General features: G+C 36.1%; 1 protein-coding gene across 1 annotated transcript in view; it reads left to right on the top strand.

Annotated features, from left to right (window-relative positions):
- The first annotated feature begins 77 nt into the window (after positions 1-77).
- Positions 78-13851, top strand: part of PIBF1 (progesterone immunomodulatory binding factor 1) — a 123275-nt gene continuing 109501 nt past the window's right edge. Inside the window, exons 1-4 of the mRNA XM_059820297.1 lie at positions 78-329; positions 1164-1264; positions 3575-3773; positions 10261-10380. Coding sequence (XP_059676280.1) covers positions 78-329; positions 1164-1264; positions 3575-3773; positions 10261-10380 — 672 coding nt within the window. The remainder of the gene's footprint in view (positions 330-1163; positions 1265-3574; positions 3774-10260; positions 10381-13851) is intronic.

Here is a 13851-nt window from a genome sequence, read left to right on the forward strand (position 1 = left end):
TTGATCTTTGCAGCTGATTCTTCAGGGGGCTCATCTCAAAGTATAACTTTAAAAAGCTTTGCAACTAGTGAAAGAAAATGTCACATAAAAGCTCGAAGGAAATCAGGAAAGTAAACATTTCTAGCTCCTTGGAGTCTGAAGATATTAGCTTAGAAACCACAATACCAACTGATGATGTTTCTTCCTCTGAAGAGAGAGAAGGTACTGTTAAAATTACTAAGCAGCTGATTGAACGGAAAGAGTTGCTGCATAATCTTCAGCTGCTTAAAATAGAATTATCTCAGAAAAACTTGATGATTGACAACTTGAAAGTAGAATATTTGACCAAGGTAAGAAATGTTGCTTCTTTTGTCATATAATCTTTTCTTGTTTCTGGTGCTTTTAGAGTATGGTAGAAATTTCCCTTCTGAAAAGACTTTCTGTGAATTGCATACTGGAAGCCTCCTTAGCTTTTTTTTTTCCCTACATGAGAAAAGGAGGAAACAAACATATGTAAAACTTAGCTGATTTGTCCAACGTGTTATACTTACAAATGGATGAGTGGGATCAAATTAGTTTCTCCATTTCTAAAAACAAAGGGAAAAGACCTGTATTCTTTCAGAAATGGTGAATAATTTTGGCACTGATGTAAGCAACTTAATAGAGCTTTTAACCTGAACTTGCAGAATATTAAAAGTCATCTGAATGCTATTCAGTGATCTACTAATGAAGATGTGGCTTGAATATACCAACATGGTAATAGCAGGAGATTGTTATGTACGGTTTCCACTAAGATACATGAAATTAAGAAAGTTGTAAAAGCTTTGCTGTGTTTGTGTGCAGTCAGTATTTACAACCTACTGTATACTAGCTGTGACTTTCACTGGCTTGCTGCTCTGAGTTTAAGCCTAGTTTGAAATCAGCTGAACAAGTAGCTATTTGCCTGAAAAAGACGAATTGTGGAACTAAGTCCTTTTTATTTCTAGTTCAGTAGGGCAAAATCCATATTGTATTTTATGAAGCCTTACTATATTTAGAGGTCTTCTTAGACAGTTCGTATTGTACGTCCCAGCGCGTTGGGCTCTCCACTTTTTTTTCTTTGAAGTTGTTCTTTTTGTCAAATATGTTTTAAAAATTACCAAGGTAACTTTTTTTCATTTTATATTTATATTCTTCATATTTAGATTGAAGAGCTAGAAGAGAAGCTTAATGATGCAATCCATCAAAAGCAGCTGTTGTCTTTACGACTGGATAGTCAGCTGGCATTACAGCAAGAAGATGCTAGGTATGATGGAAGTAAAACAAAAAATCATCATCTTTAGTAACTTAGTAATATGAATTCAAATTAATTCATTATGGTTAATGAAAGTGATGATTATGAATAGAAGGAGTAGGATTTATTTTGCAGATTATATTAGTATTTCCATTCTAAAAATGGAATTTACATTATTCAATTTACATATAAATAAATTTTAAATAAGCTCTCACTTGCTGAAGTTTGTGGTTTTGGTTTTATTGTTATCTGGATTCAAAAATTAATAAGAACTTGGAGTAGGAATGTTCTTAAAACCAGTAAAGAGTAAAAGGTAGAGGGGGCAGACTTTCCATCAATTTAAAGTGAGTTTTTAATAACTCTGCAGCCTAGATGATTTGGGAAAGGTAAGGGGATAATGTTGAGCACTTCCAGTTAGGATTGCTGATTGGTCAGAACAGCTTTCAGTTGATGATGTGGAAACTTTTTTTTTCCTTGCTTTTCTAAAACTTTTTGAATTAACCTATAGCTGAAAATAGACTGGCTGGCAGGCTTCTCCAAACTACTTTGTCAATTAAATGTTTTAACACCTGTAATAAGTAATGCCAGACCTAAGATTAGTTACAGCAAAGTCTTAGTTGAACTAAGAGCAGCTGACTGTAAGGTAAATGTCTCTCATTCTGTACGCTTCAGGGTAGAATATTTTTATGTTGGCCATACTTGAATTACCTGAAGAGTGCTCAGCAAAAAAGTACTAATGTGAAAAATGTTATTAATGGGCATAAAAAGGTTAAACTACTTTCCCCAGGTTTTTCATTATTTTTCTGTCTGTATGTGTGCTGGTTTTGGCTGGGATAGAGTTAATTTTCTTCTTGGTAGCTAGTATGGGGCCATGTTTTGGATTTGTGCTGAAAACAGCATTGATAACACAGAAGTGTTTTCCTTACTGCTGAGCAGTGCTGACACAGAGTCAAGGCCTTTTCTGCTTCTGACACCACCCCGCTAGCAAGTAGGCTGGGAAGTTGGGAGGGGACACAGCCGGGACAGCTGACCCCAACTGACCAAAGGGATATTCCATACCATATGATGCCACGCTCAGTATATAAACTATGGGGAAAGCTGGCTGGGAGACTGCTGGTTGGGGCCTGGCTGGGCATCGGTCGGAGGGTGGTGAGCAATTGTTTTCATTTGCATCACTTGTCTTTCTTGGAGCTTTTTTTGTTGTTGTTATTTTCCTTTTCATTATTATTATTAATAATTATTATTTTATTTATTTCATTTATTAAACTGTTCTTATCCCAACCCACGAGCTTTCTCACTTTTACTTTTCCGATTCTCTCCCCTCATCCTGCTGGGGCAGGGGCAGAGTGAGCGAGCGTCTGTGTGGTGCTTAGTTGCCAGCTGGGGCTAAACCGCAACAGTCTGTTACCTCACTTTTCATCCCCATTTAACAAAATCATACACTATGTGCAGAATATGTCCTTGTGTGACTGCTTTGCTGACCTTGGATTTTCTTTTCTCTTTTGGAAACAAGTGGGACAGACGTTGTCTTGTAGTATTAGCAGATCTACTATTTTTTAATACTACTTTTTAAATAATGTAGGAATTATTGCATTTTGAACAACACTTTAATTTGAATATGATTTCAAGAGTTACAGCTAAAACCTCCAAAAAAGTAGGTCAGTCACCTTTGACTCAAATATAATAAACACTTTGAAACATCTCTAAGTGATGTGCAATTTTTCTTGCCGTATAGTACCTTGTCACTGGTGATAATATAATGATAGTATTTTAAGGCTTGAAGTAAGTTTGCTGGTTTAAGTGTAGTGGTGTTTTTGGTTTTGTTTTTTTTTTTAAAGGACCCCAACTTTGTATGTTATGCTGGGTAGAAAATGAAGGGTTGTTTGTGGAATAGGCCATAAGCATGTATCTGCTGAGACTTGGCATGACACAAATTGAAGTTACTGTTGTTTTATTTGGTGATTTACTAGTTCCTTGGGTTTTGTGTGGAAATATATTCTGCTTTTTCATGTTTTTAACCTTTTAATTGGTAAATTAAAACTAATTCATAAATCCAAGTCAGCATACGTGGAGATTAATTGTTACTTCTCAGATTCAGCTTTGTATTGTCAATGACTATGAAGTTCCTGGCTTTTTATGTATATTGTGTCTGATGTGATTGTGTAACCAGGGTGGTATACACGCTTGTGCTAATTACCTAATACCTCTGTGAATCTTCCCCTCTATAAAATGGGCATAACTCATTCCCTTGCCAAGGCATTGTGATGGTTTACTTGTATTACTTGCTACTTAATGTTTTCTGTTTTCAAATCAATCTTAAAGAAAACATCAGGCTCTAATGAAACAAGAAATGGAAACTATTTTATTGAGACAGAAGCAACTGGAGGAAATGAATCATCAATTAAGGGAGAGGGCTGGAGATATCCGTCGTAGCTTGCGAGATTTGGAATTAACAGATGATTGCTATGAGAAGCTAAAGTCTCTTCCTGAACATCAGCTTTCTATCCCTGAATATGTTTCTGTGAGTATTGTGTCCTGTATTGGTTTAAAATATAGCTGTGTCCTGGGTCTGGCTGGGATGGACTTAACTTTCTTCATAGCAGCCTGAATCTTGCTGTGCTTCAGATTTGTGGCTGAAACAGTGTTGGTAACACACCAGTGTTTTGGCTGTTGCTGGACAGCGCTTGTACAGCATCAAGGCTTATTCTTTTCCCCACTCTGCCTCCCCCTGTCTCCAGCGAGCAGGCTAGGGGTGGTCATGGGATTGAGAGGGGACACAGCTGGACAGCTGACCCAAATTGGCCAAAGGAATATTCCATACCATCTAATATCATGTTCAGCAATATAAGCTGGAGGTAGAGGATGAAAAAGGAGGTGGGGGGGGGTGGCTTCCAAGGTGGTTATTGCTTAGAGACTGGCTGGCGTTTGGTCTGCTTGTGGGAGGTGATGAGTGATTGTCTTTGCATGGCTTTTTCTTCTTTTAATTTATCTCTCTCCCTCCCTCCTTTGCTTCACTCCTTTTCTTCACTGTTGAGAAAACGCAGGTGTTGAGTTTTCTTGTGTTTGTTCTTCCCACTCTCTCCTTTGTCCTGCTTCCACTGGAGGCAGGGAGTGAGTAAGCAGCCATATGGGTGCTTGGCTGCTGATCAGGTTCAACCCATCACAAGCTGTAAATTGCTTTTATTTAGAATTAAAGGGATGTGCATATAGTAGAAGCCAATCTATACTCCTAGAATTCTTATTCTTCCCCAACTAGAAATGAAAGACCTTCAGAGGCAGACGTGCTTCTGTATCAAGTCATTTTGACTGGATTCCAGTAAAGAGGAGAACCTTTTAATCTGAGACTCCGATGCCTTAAAGAGAGTAGAACTGCTGAGTCATTTTAAGAGGGTGAAGCAAATAGGGCATTGCAATTAAATGGTGGGCACACATTGGTGATATGAAATATAGCAGGCTGAAAATAGGAATTTGAAACTCTGCTTGCCAGAGCCACAAGTTGAGATGGCTCTTGCAAACAGCCCTTACCTTTCCCTGATACTTTCCATCTGGCCCTTTCCTGTCTGACTAAATGCAGGAGATAAAGTGTACTTTAAAGTATACTTTAAGACTCATTTTCTTGATTTAAGAAGTTTGTTAATTATTGCTTATGGGTAGAGGGAGGAGCAGGGGTGGTACTCTGCTTGCAATAAAAAGACAATGCTTTCACAGACTGTGGGACATGTCTAGAGCATCCTGGCTCACTTCTCAGAATGAAGAGGATTTAGACATGTAAACCTTAATTCATCAAAGTATTAGCATTGTACTTATTTATAGAATTAGCTATTAAGGAAGTTGTAAATAATATGACGTTAAAAAGTTTAGTGCATTTGTTGAGGTACAAATGCTGCGTGAGTGAGTTCTCTTGCTGGATTAAAGTCATAGTATACTGTGCTCTAGAGATGTACAGGGAAGTAAAACTTGTCATCCTTATCTAAAGGGAGAAATTCTTGGGAACATCTTTTTAAAAAGTTCTAGAACTTGAACTTTTGTAAGTACTAGGAAAATCTTACGGATCTGAGTGATAAACAAGAACACTTAGCTTGGGGCGTATTAGGTTTTTACCCCCTAGCTGTCTACCATACCCACTGCCCTCTATAGAAGTATTTGAGGGTTTTTTGTTGATTCCTGCACCACCATGGTGGACAAAGTAGATTTTTAACACAAACTGAAATCCAAACTGAAATTCATGTCAGCTTGCTAGAAATCGCTCTCTACAATTACCTGAAAGTGGGTTGTGGTGAGGTGGGTGTTGGTCTCTTCTCCCATGTAACTAGTGATAGAACGAGAGGAAACGGCCTCAGGTTGTGCCAGGGGAGGTTTAGACTGGATATTAGGAAAAATTTCTTTACTGAGAGAGTGGTAAAACACTGGAACAGGCTGCCCAGGGTGGTGGTGAAGTCACCCTCCCTGGAGGTGTTCAAGGAACGTCTGGACGTGGCATTGTGGGACATGTTTTACTGGGCATGGTGGTGTTGGGTTGATGGTTGGACTTGATGATCTTACAGGTCTTTTCCAACCTTAGTTGATTCTGTGAAATTGGTGTGCAGGAAGCTCTGGGACTTCAGGAGTTGATTGGCAGTCAGTATAGGCAGGACAGATATCAGGAGTTAGTAACCTTGTCAGCTGCTTTAAGCTGTCACAGCACAAATCAAGTGCTTAGCCTGTATTTGTGAGTAAAAGGGGCTCTAAAGTATGTGAAGTGAAGGAGGTAACAGCTGTCTTCTACACCTAATCTACTTTTCTTTTCCTCTTACAATCAACCAGTAAATGCTACTTTTGTCTGTGACTCAAACTCCAATACGTACGTGTTCAGTGAAGCCCCTTTCCTTTTTACACGTCACTTTCTTCTTTTGAAGAAGTCCTTTTTTTTGCCAATTTTTTTCCCCCCAGTTGAAGATATTCTAAAGATATAGTGTAGTAAGATGCTGTTTTCTGCTTCTTTTCCCAACTTCTTTTGGCAGCAGGATCAGTGTAAACCTGAGGGTATCAGTTAAGCTCAGTGATTATTTTCTTTAACATTACTTTGAGTTATTCAGCTGATACAGATGCTGGGAGGCTACAGAACTGTTTTGCATATCCTGTCTATGCATCCATTTGTCTTCTGAAGACTAGGAAAAGGATGTTGAAGGGAAAAAGTAATATTTCTGATGATGATTTCAGCTTTGCTTACCTAAGGAGGAATTCTGTATTTCTCAGGCAAATAAAATCTCTGTCTCCAGATCTATGTGCAGACTAATAGTATAGTCTACTGATATTACTGTAAAATTCTCTTTGTGAGAAAGAGTTCTCCTTAGAGAAAATTTGAGCAAGAAATTTCCAGACTCTTTTTTCTATTTATCAGTTATAAAATATTGCCATACAATTCTGCAGGATACACGTATATATAATGCTTACACTTTATTTGAAACCTGGTATACTGGACAAAACGCAGTAAGTACTTAAATACAGATTTTTTTTTAATATATATAAATATATCACAAGTTTAAAATACTAGAATTAAAGCAAATGTGAGATGTCTTTCACTTTTCCTCCACAAAGGGGTGCAATAGTGACATGTTAGAGCAAAATGTTTGATGTTAATGATGATGACAAATGAAAAATGTTTTAAGCATATTTCTCTTAAAACCACACTTTTTTGTTTTGAACTTAAATGTAAAAAAAAATCAGAATTTTTCTTACCATTTATACGAATGATTTTTAGAAACAGTATATGCAAAATTTTAAAGCACTTTAGATCATTGAACCAGTGCTTGGCAGCTGAATCAACGTGTTTAGTGAAGTGAGCCTTTTGTGTACTGTCCTGTAAACTTTTTTCACCTACCTGTTTGTTTATTTAAATAAGTCAGTCTTTGGGTATGTCTCAGTTGTTCAGTTCTGAGTAAACATGAAAAAGAAGTAAAACCTATGTTTTTCTTCCAAACCCCAAAGGAAAAAAACAAGTTGTTTAAAAATGGTATCTGCGAATTCTGTTTGGTCCAATTTTAATTGCCATGTCTTTCAGTTGCATCATTTTGAACTACAGCTCACTTGCTCTTTGTTTAAGAAGGAAGTTAACTGATGCAACTACTTTCACTTCATTTAACAGTAGCCTGCTTTCTCTTCCTCTGCACTCACCCATTTTTAGTTTAACTCTAGTTTTCCCATAAAAAGTGGTGGGCACGTGCTAAGAGGTTTTTTTTTTAAAAAAATCGCCTAGGAAGTGGTAACTTTTTCCTTACAGCACATCTATATAAATTTGTCATTTTTAAGATATGCAATTGTTTCTGAAATCCCATTTCAGTAATTTTTCTTTCTGCTATAGTGACTTGGCAAGAGACAACGTGTGCTTTGACTGCTGAGTTACATGAGTGTTTATTTGCTATCAAGCAAGCTAAGTAACAATAACAGTTGAACTTCTGCTATAACCTTCCCCTCATCTGCTGCATTCACTTGCACTTTCTTATTACCATGGATTGTTCTTTTCATGGGAAGGCAGTGCAGATATGTTTATCCTTGATACCTGTATCCCATGTTATCTTGGTTTGATACTGGGTAATCTGTTTTAGGGTTGTCGTTTGGGAAGTAAATGTGGTATGACGGCATAAGTTAGGTTTCCTAGGGAAATCTGAGTAAAAATACAGGAACTTAAGGGGAAAAGCTAGATGTGGCTTAAAATAAACCCCCACAATGCTTTAAAGTGTTTCCAGTTGGTGACAATCAGGGTTATTTTTCAAGGAAAATAATTCTAAAATTTTGTAATCACTCTTTTAGGAAAAAGAGGATTTGATTGAAATTCAGCTGCTCAGTTTCAGATGTAATCAGACAAGTTCTGAAAGAATCCTTCTAGACAAAAACTGTAGTCAGCGAAAGCTGAAGTTAAGAGACTTAAATTTTACTTACTCACTGCTTTGCAAGCACATTTCTACAGTTGGTTCTTTCCCAAGGAAGTAGTTAAAGCCTGTTGTAGTTCGGAAGTTAGAAAGAACCCGCAAAACTAAGTTCACTGATTTCATGCAGACCCATTAGAAGCAATGTGATTTCACAGATGAACATGAAAAAAACTCCTTAAATATTGAAGGAATAGAATACTGCAAGAATAAAATAGTAATGAAACAGTAAAATAAGGCAATAACATGCAGTTAGTTCACTTCTCAGAATAGAAAGACAAATTGTAGTTTTAAGTGTAGCATCTGATGGTTGAATTTGTCATTTGGAATTTTTAGAACGTGAACAAAAGGTTATCATACCTTATTTTGGTTTCAATTGAGTTGTAGTTTTAAAAACCAATCTCATCCTTAATTTTGTTTGCTCTATGGGTAAACTTAGACATAACGAATTAAGAATCCCTTGTTACCATCTCAAAAAAAGGAATTAAGATAGCAACGTTACTTTGGGAAAGCTTGCATTTTTTTTGCAATAAAAATTAAACTTTAAATTTATAGCATATGTCCTATCAGCTTTATGTTTGTTTTGCATCTAAAGGTAAGGATGAAAAATGGAGCTCTCTTGCTGAGTACAACAAATTCAGACAACTGTGACTTTCAACATGCACAGGGTTTGGAGAAAACTGAAAACAAAAAGCAAAAAAACCCACCACTTTTTATAAAATTTCACTTTTCTGCCTTACTACTAATTTTCCAGTCATGTTGCAAACTTGCTTTATTATTTAGAGCAAGCTACACCTATGTTTACATGGCAAATTTCCATGGCTTCTGTGTTTTTTAGAATTGTATGCTGTCAGTTATATGGAATATACTTGGAACTTTTCTTTGTCTTCTGCTGTTTACAGGTAGCAAAACAGAGTCCTGTCTTCCTTCTGCATGAAAGTGTAGTACAGCTTGGTCTTGAATGCTTATTTTATCTGTGCTTTTTTGCTTGTATTTCTTCTTTAATTGTATATCAAACAAAGCGTTAATGATGGGGGGATATGGAGTAGCTTTTGCATGAAAATAGTGCTTAATTATCTATTCTTTTCTTTTCATCCCCCAAAATAAACATTTTAAGGTATCACATTCATTCTGGGAGTAATAACCTCTGTGTACGTGTGTGTGGGTGTGTATCAAAAAAGCTCTTTCTTCTTTGTTTTGTCCCTTTTTACTTTTTACTGCTGACTTTGTGGGTTTACTGCTGTATTTTCTAGTATTTTTGCTTGTTCAGTAGAAATGTTCTGGAAACATTTTATGGATCTGAGACTTACTTGTCTGAGACTATGCCTATGACTGGGAGAAGGGAGAGGAGTATGTGTTATAGAATTTTTTTTATATTTTTTTAATCCTTTTACAAGGCTTTTTTTCAGTGCTAACTTAGCAGAGTTGAGTCTTTCAGATGCTTAGTTGCATGGTGCAGCTGAACCCATATAGCAACATGTTACTGCTGAATGTGTGTGTGGAGATGTGTGTTACAGTTCTTCCTGCTTATGTGCTGTTCCTGCTTCCTGTGCTTGCTCTGGCATCTTTTCTTCGTGCAGATTCAGCACACTGAACTGGCAGAAAACAAAATTAATCTCTCTCCATTTCTACACATGCCATAAAAATTTATATTGACTTGGGGAAATTTAGCAAGTTAAGTTGGTTTATTGCTAATAGGCTTTTTTCTTCTTTTTTACACTGTTAATCAAATAGGCCTTAGAGTTGGCACAAGTAAGAGAGTGGGACCATGTGGTCCATTAATAGCTGTATTTTTTTAATCAGGCAGCCTGACTGGGAGCTGCCTTAGTTGAACAGAAATGTATTTCTTAACCTTTATTCCTCTTTCTTTTTTTTATTCAGTGCCAGGCACAAATTGATTATTTCTTACATGCTGCTGTCAAAGGCTAAAGAAAGACACTGTCTTTGCTTTAACATTCCCCCGCCCCCAACCAGGTTCCTGGTATGCACTAGAAATCATTTGGTGAATTACTGCCATGAAATATTGAGGTCACTTGTTTTTGGGATTGTAGTTCTTGCGATTGCAATTTTGCTCAATTTTTAATATGGATCTTGTTCCTCTAGATCCGATTCTATGAAGTAGTCCATTCCTTAAGAAAAGAGCTAAGTGATCTACAGATGAAAAAGGAGAGCCTAACAGAAGAACTAAGTGGGTACAAATCCCAGCTGAAGTGTCTGACAGAGGTCTGTGTACATTAATTGTCTCAAGAAACTGTGTAAATATATGTATATTGCAAAAAACTCATTCTCCAAATCATTATTCATGTATAAGATATAAAAGCTTTTTTGTTGTACAAAAATTACTGGGAGGAGGAGGGGGCAGGGAGGGAGGGAAAGGGGAAACATGCTTTATATGTCCTTACATAACAGCTAATTTTACATTATGGCTACCCTGCAAGATTTGCTCATGAGACTGTTCAGGATAGACTCTTAACAGCTATGTTGTGCTTTCTGAGGGCAAGGTTCAAGGCGGGGAAGCTGAGACAGGAGATCCATCCAGCAGTAGTTGAAGACAATGATGGTTCAGTGTATAGTTTTCAAGACGGTGATGTCTTGGTAGCAATTTGCTTCACCTTTTGTTTTAATGATACAAAAATGCATTTTTATAAGAGTTCTTTGGAGTTGCATCTTCTCTGTTACGTTTTTCAACTTTTTATATTTTAATTTTCCTATTTATTTCTATATTAAAGAAAAAGATAATTTGATTTCAGGTAAGGTAGAAAAGCCAGTAGTAGAGAAACAAATTATCTAAATATATTTAATTTTGATTTTCAAAGAGTAAAAGACTTGAAACAGTATAAGGAGAATGTTGTTTTTAAGGTATTTATTAATATTTATAGTATTCTTAATATGTATACAGCCAGGATGATTTCTATTTTAGCATAGTTCCACATAAATCTGGAGTTGTGATAAGACAGTTTCAGCTACCCAGAGTATATTTATTCAAGACATGGCTGGTAGAGACTTAAATGCCACTGTCATTTTACTACTTCTGAAATTATTCTTTAGTTACCACCTTTTTTCCCCTCAAAATTTACTTACAGAATAATTGGGTGTAAAGAGATACTAATTATACAGGATTATCTTGTGAAATTCATATTATTTTCATTTCTTTTTTTGATTGAATTAGAAAAAGTGCATTTATGTGCTTCAGCATTATTTTGTGTCATCATCTCTGGTCAGAATTGAGATTAAATTAATCCTGTTAACTTTGATTTACGTGAGCACTTTCCTTCATTGTACATTTAATGTGCTTTGATTTAATGAAATTCTACAGGAGGATTTCAGCCTTCTGAGATTTGACTGGCATCTGTGTTAATTTTTGCTGCAGCAATTTAACGGGGTAGTAGTAACAATAATTAAAGTTGTGCTAGAAACAATTTTCTTCGTACATTGACCTTTCTCTAATACAGAAAAATTCTAATTTTTTTCTTTTTATACCACATGATGGCAGTATCTACCTTTCCCACTGATTTATTTTTCAAAGTTTGAAGTCTGTGCTTTTCTTTTGATGTTAATGAGAAAGCACCAGAATGTTGCCTGTGTTGAATTGAGGTGGTTCATTGAATGCTTATACCCTGTTTGCATAATCATGCTTAAAATGAGAGACAATTAGTGGGAATGAACACCTCGTTTTAAAAAAAAATAATCAGGGGAGAGATCCAGATGTTGGAATGTCACAAGAAAAAAAGCTTACAGCAGTTAATAAAAATTATTCCTTAGGATTCTCAGGTTTCAGATAAGATCCCTTACTACAGTTCTTACATATGTACAAAAAGACCCCAAACCCAAGTCTTCACCCTATCTGTTACGCATAGAGATGACGTGTTTTGGATATTTAATGAAATGTGACCTGATACAAGGTATTTTATGTATGGAGAGACTTAAGTCTCTGTATTTTGCTTCTGGCAAGTTCAGATTTGATGTAGTGACTTGATCAGTGTCACTGTTAACAAGGTACCTCAGGCTGTTTCAGAAAATAAGGTAAAAGGAGCATCATCAATATGTGAGGGTACTTTAGAATCTTTAATGTACTTAGTACACTAAAGCTAACTCTTGCAGTTTACGAAGAAGTAGTTTCAAGGTGTACTGTTGGGGTAACTTACTTATTCGAGCTCCTTTGATAAGGTCAAGCTTTATTGCAAGGAGATTTATCAGCAGGAAATAAAGCACAGTTTAATTAAGAGTCTTACTTAATCTCTTACTACAAAAACAGTGGGATTTGAGTATATTCCAATCATTCGTATTTCTAGCTACATGAAACATAGCTGCTGAAGTTCCTTGCCTGTTATTAAATAACTTACACTTTTCACATCCTTCCTCTGGTTTCCCATCCAATAGTCTTTTATTTTTTAAGTTTTCTCAAACAGTTGCAGTATTTCTGTTCTTTACATAGTTTATCAAGAAGGTGTCTGTTCTGGGTTTAAAACTTCTTTAGGAAACTACTAATACAGACTTTTGAAATACAGTCATCACTGAAGTTAAAACAATCCCCCCCCCCCACCCCCAATAAAACACTTTCTGCAATAAGCATTCCTTTTTTCTGCTATTGCAAATAATTAAGGCTCTTCCTAATGAGTTTCAACATGTTTTTTTTTCCTCTTTGTGGAACATGGAAAGGAACTAAAATACATGCTTGTCCCAAATCTTTCTATTAGCTACTAATGGCTTGGGGGAGGAGGATTTTGCTGGCTTTTCTGGTTGTCCATGGCTGACAGACTAGGTTTGAGTAAATTTTATACATGTAGACATTCACTCAGAAACAAAGTAATGAGAGATATAAGAGAATTAAGTATAGACTCATAGGAAAGTCTGTCTAGCCAACAAAGAATTGAGAAAGTTTAAAGGAAAATCCAAACTTGTGTTAAGTCAACTCTAGCAAAATTTAAATGTGGAATGAATTCATCAAATAAGACAACCATTGTCTAACATCAGCTATGTTATTTTTTGACAGGATGGCTGTAGTCCTTTTGATTTGGTCAAAGGAAATGAGCTTTAATGTTACTGTTCTTGTTTTGGAATGTGAACATTAAGACACTTAAATTATTTTTTCTCTGCTCATCAGCCTTTATATACTGTTTTGTGGGAAAGCAAAGCAGCACAGTTCTATTCTCTGAACGCTATTACGATGAGCCGATATGGCTGAGTATCGGTTATATAAAATCAGGTCTTCAAACCCACTAAATATTTTTTTTTTTTTTGCTACATGCTGCCATATTATTTTTTGTTAGGGGGGGAAAAAAAGCCCCACCAAACAAAAACAAAACAAAACTCATTGTTAGTACAACAGATCTAGCCTGACACAAAAGTGAGTGCAGTGGCCTGGTGTTATGGTCTCTCAGCCAACTATGTTTGTAAGTATCCAGCTGTACCAGCAAGGAAGCTTTGTTCTGTAAAATTTGAATTGTCATTGTAGCCTTGCAGAAACTAATTTTCTAAGACTTGACAAATCCGTATGTTCTTTAATCTCATGGCAATTCATTAATTCATTTGTATTATAAAAAGTTTTATTTCTGACTTCAGGGCATAAAAGACATCTTTCAAATGTTTGTCACCTGTATTTGTACTCTAGGTGTATGAAAATACATTTTGTTTGTTCAGAAGGGGCAGAAGGTCCTAAGTGTGGATCAGCCTCTGTTAGCACTCATTTAATTC

The sequence above is a fragment of the Gavia stellata genome, chromosome 1 (assembly GCF_030936135.1).
Source record: "Gavia stellata isolate bGavSte3 chromosome 1, bGavSte3.hap2, whole genome shotgun sequence".
Lineage (NCBI taxonomy): Eukaryota > Metazoa > Chordata > Aves > Gaviiformes > Gaviidae > Gavia > Gavia stellata.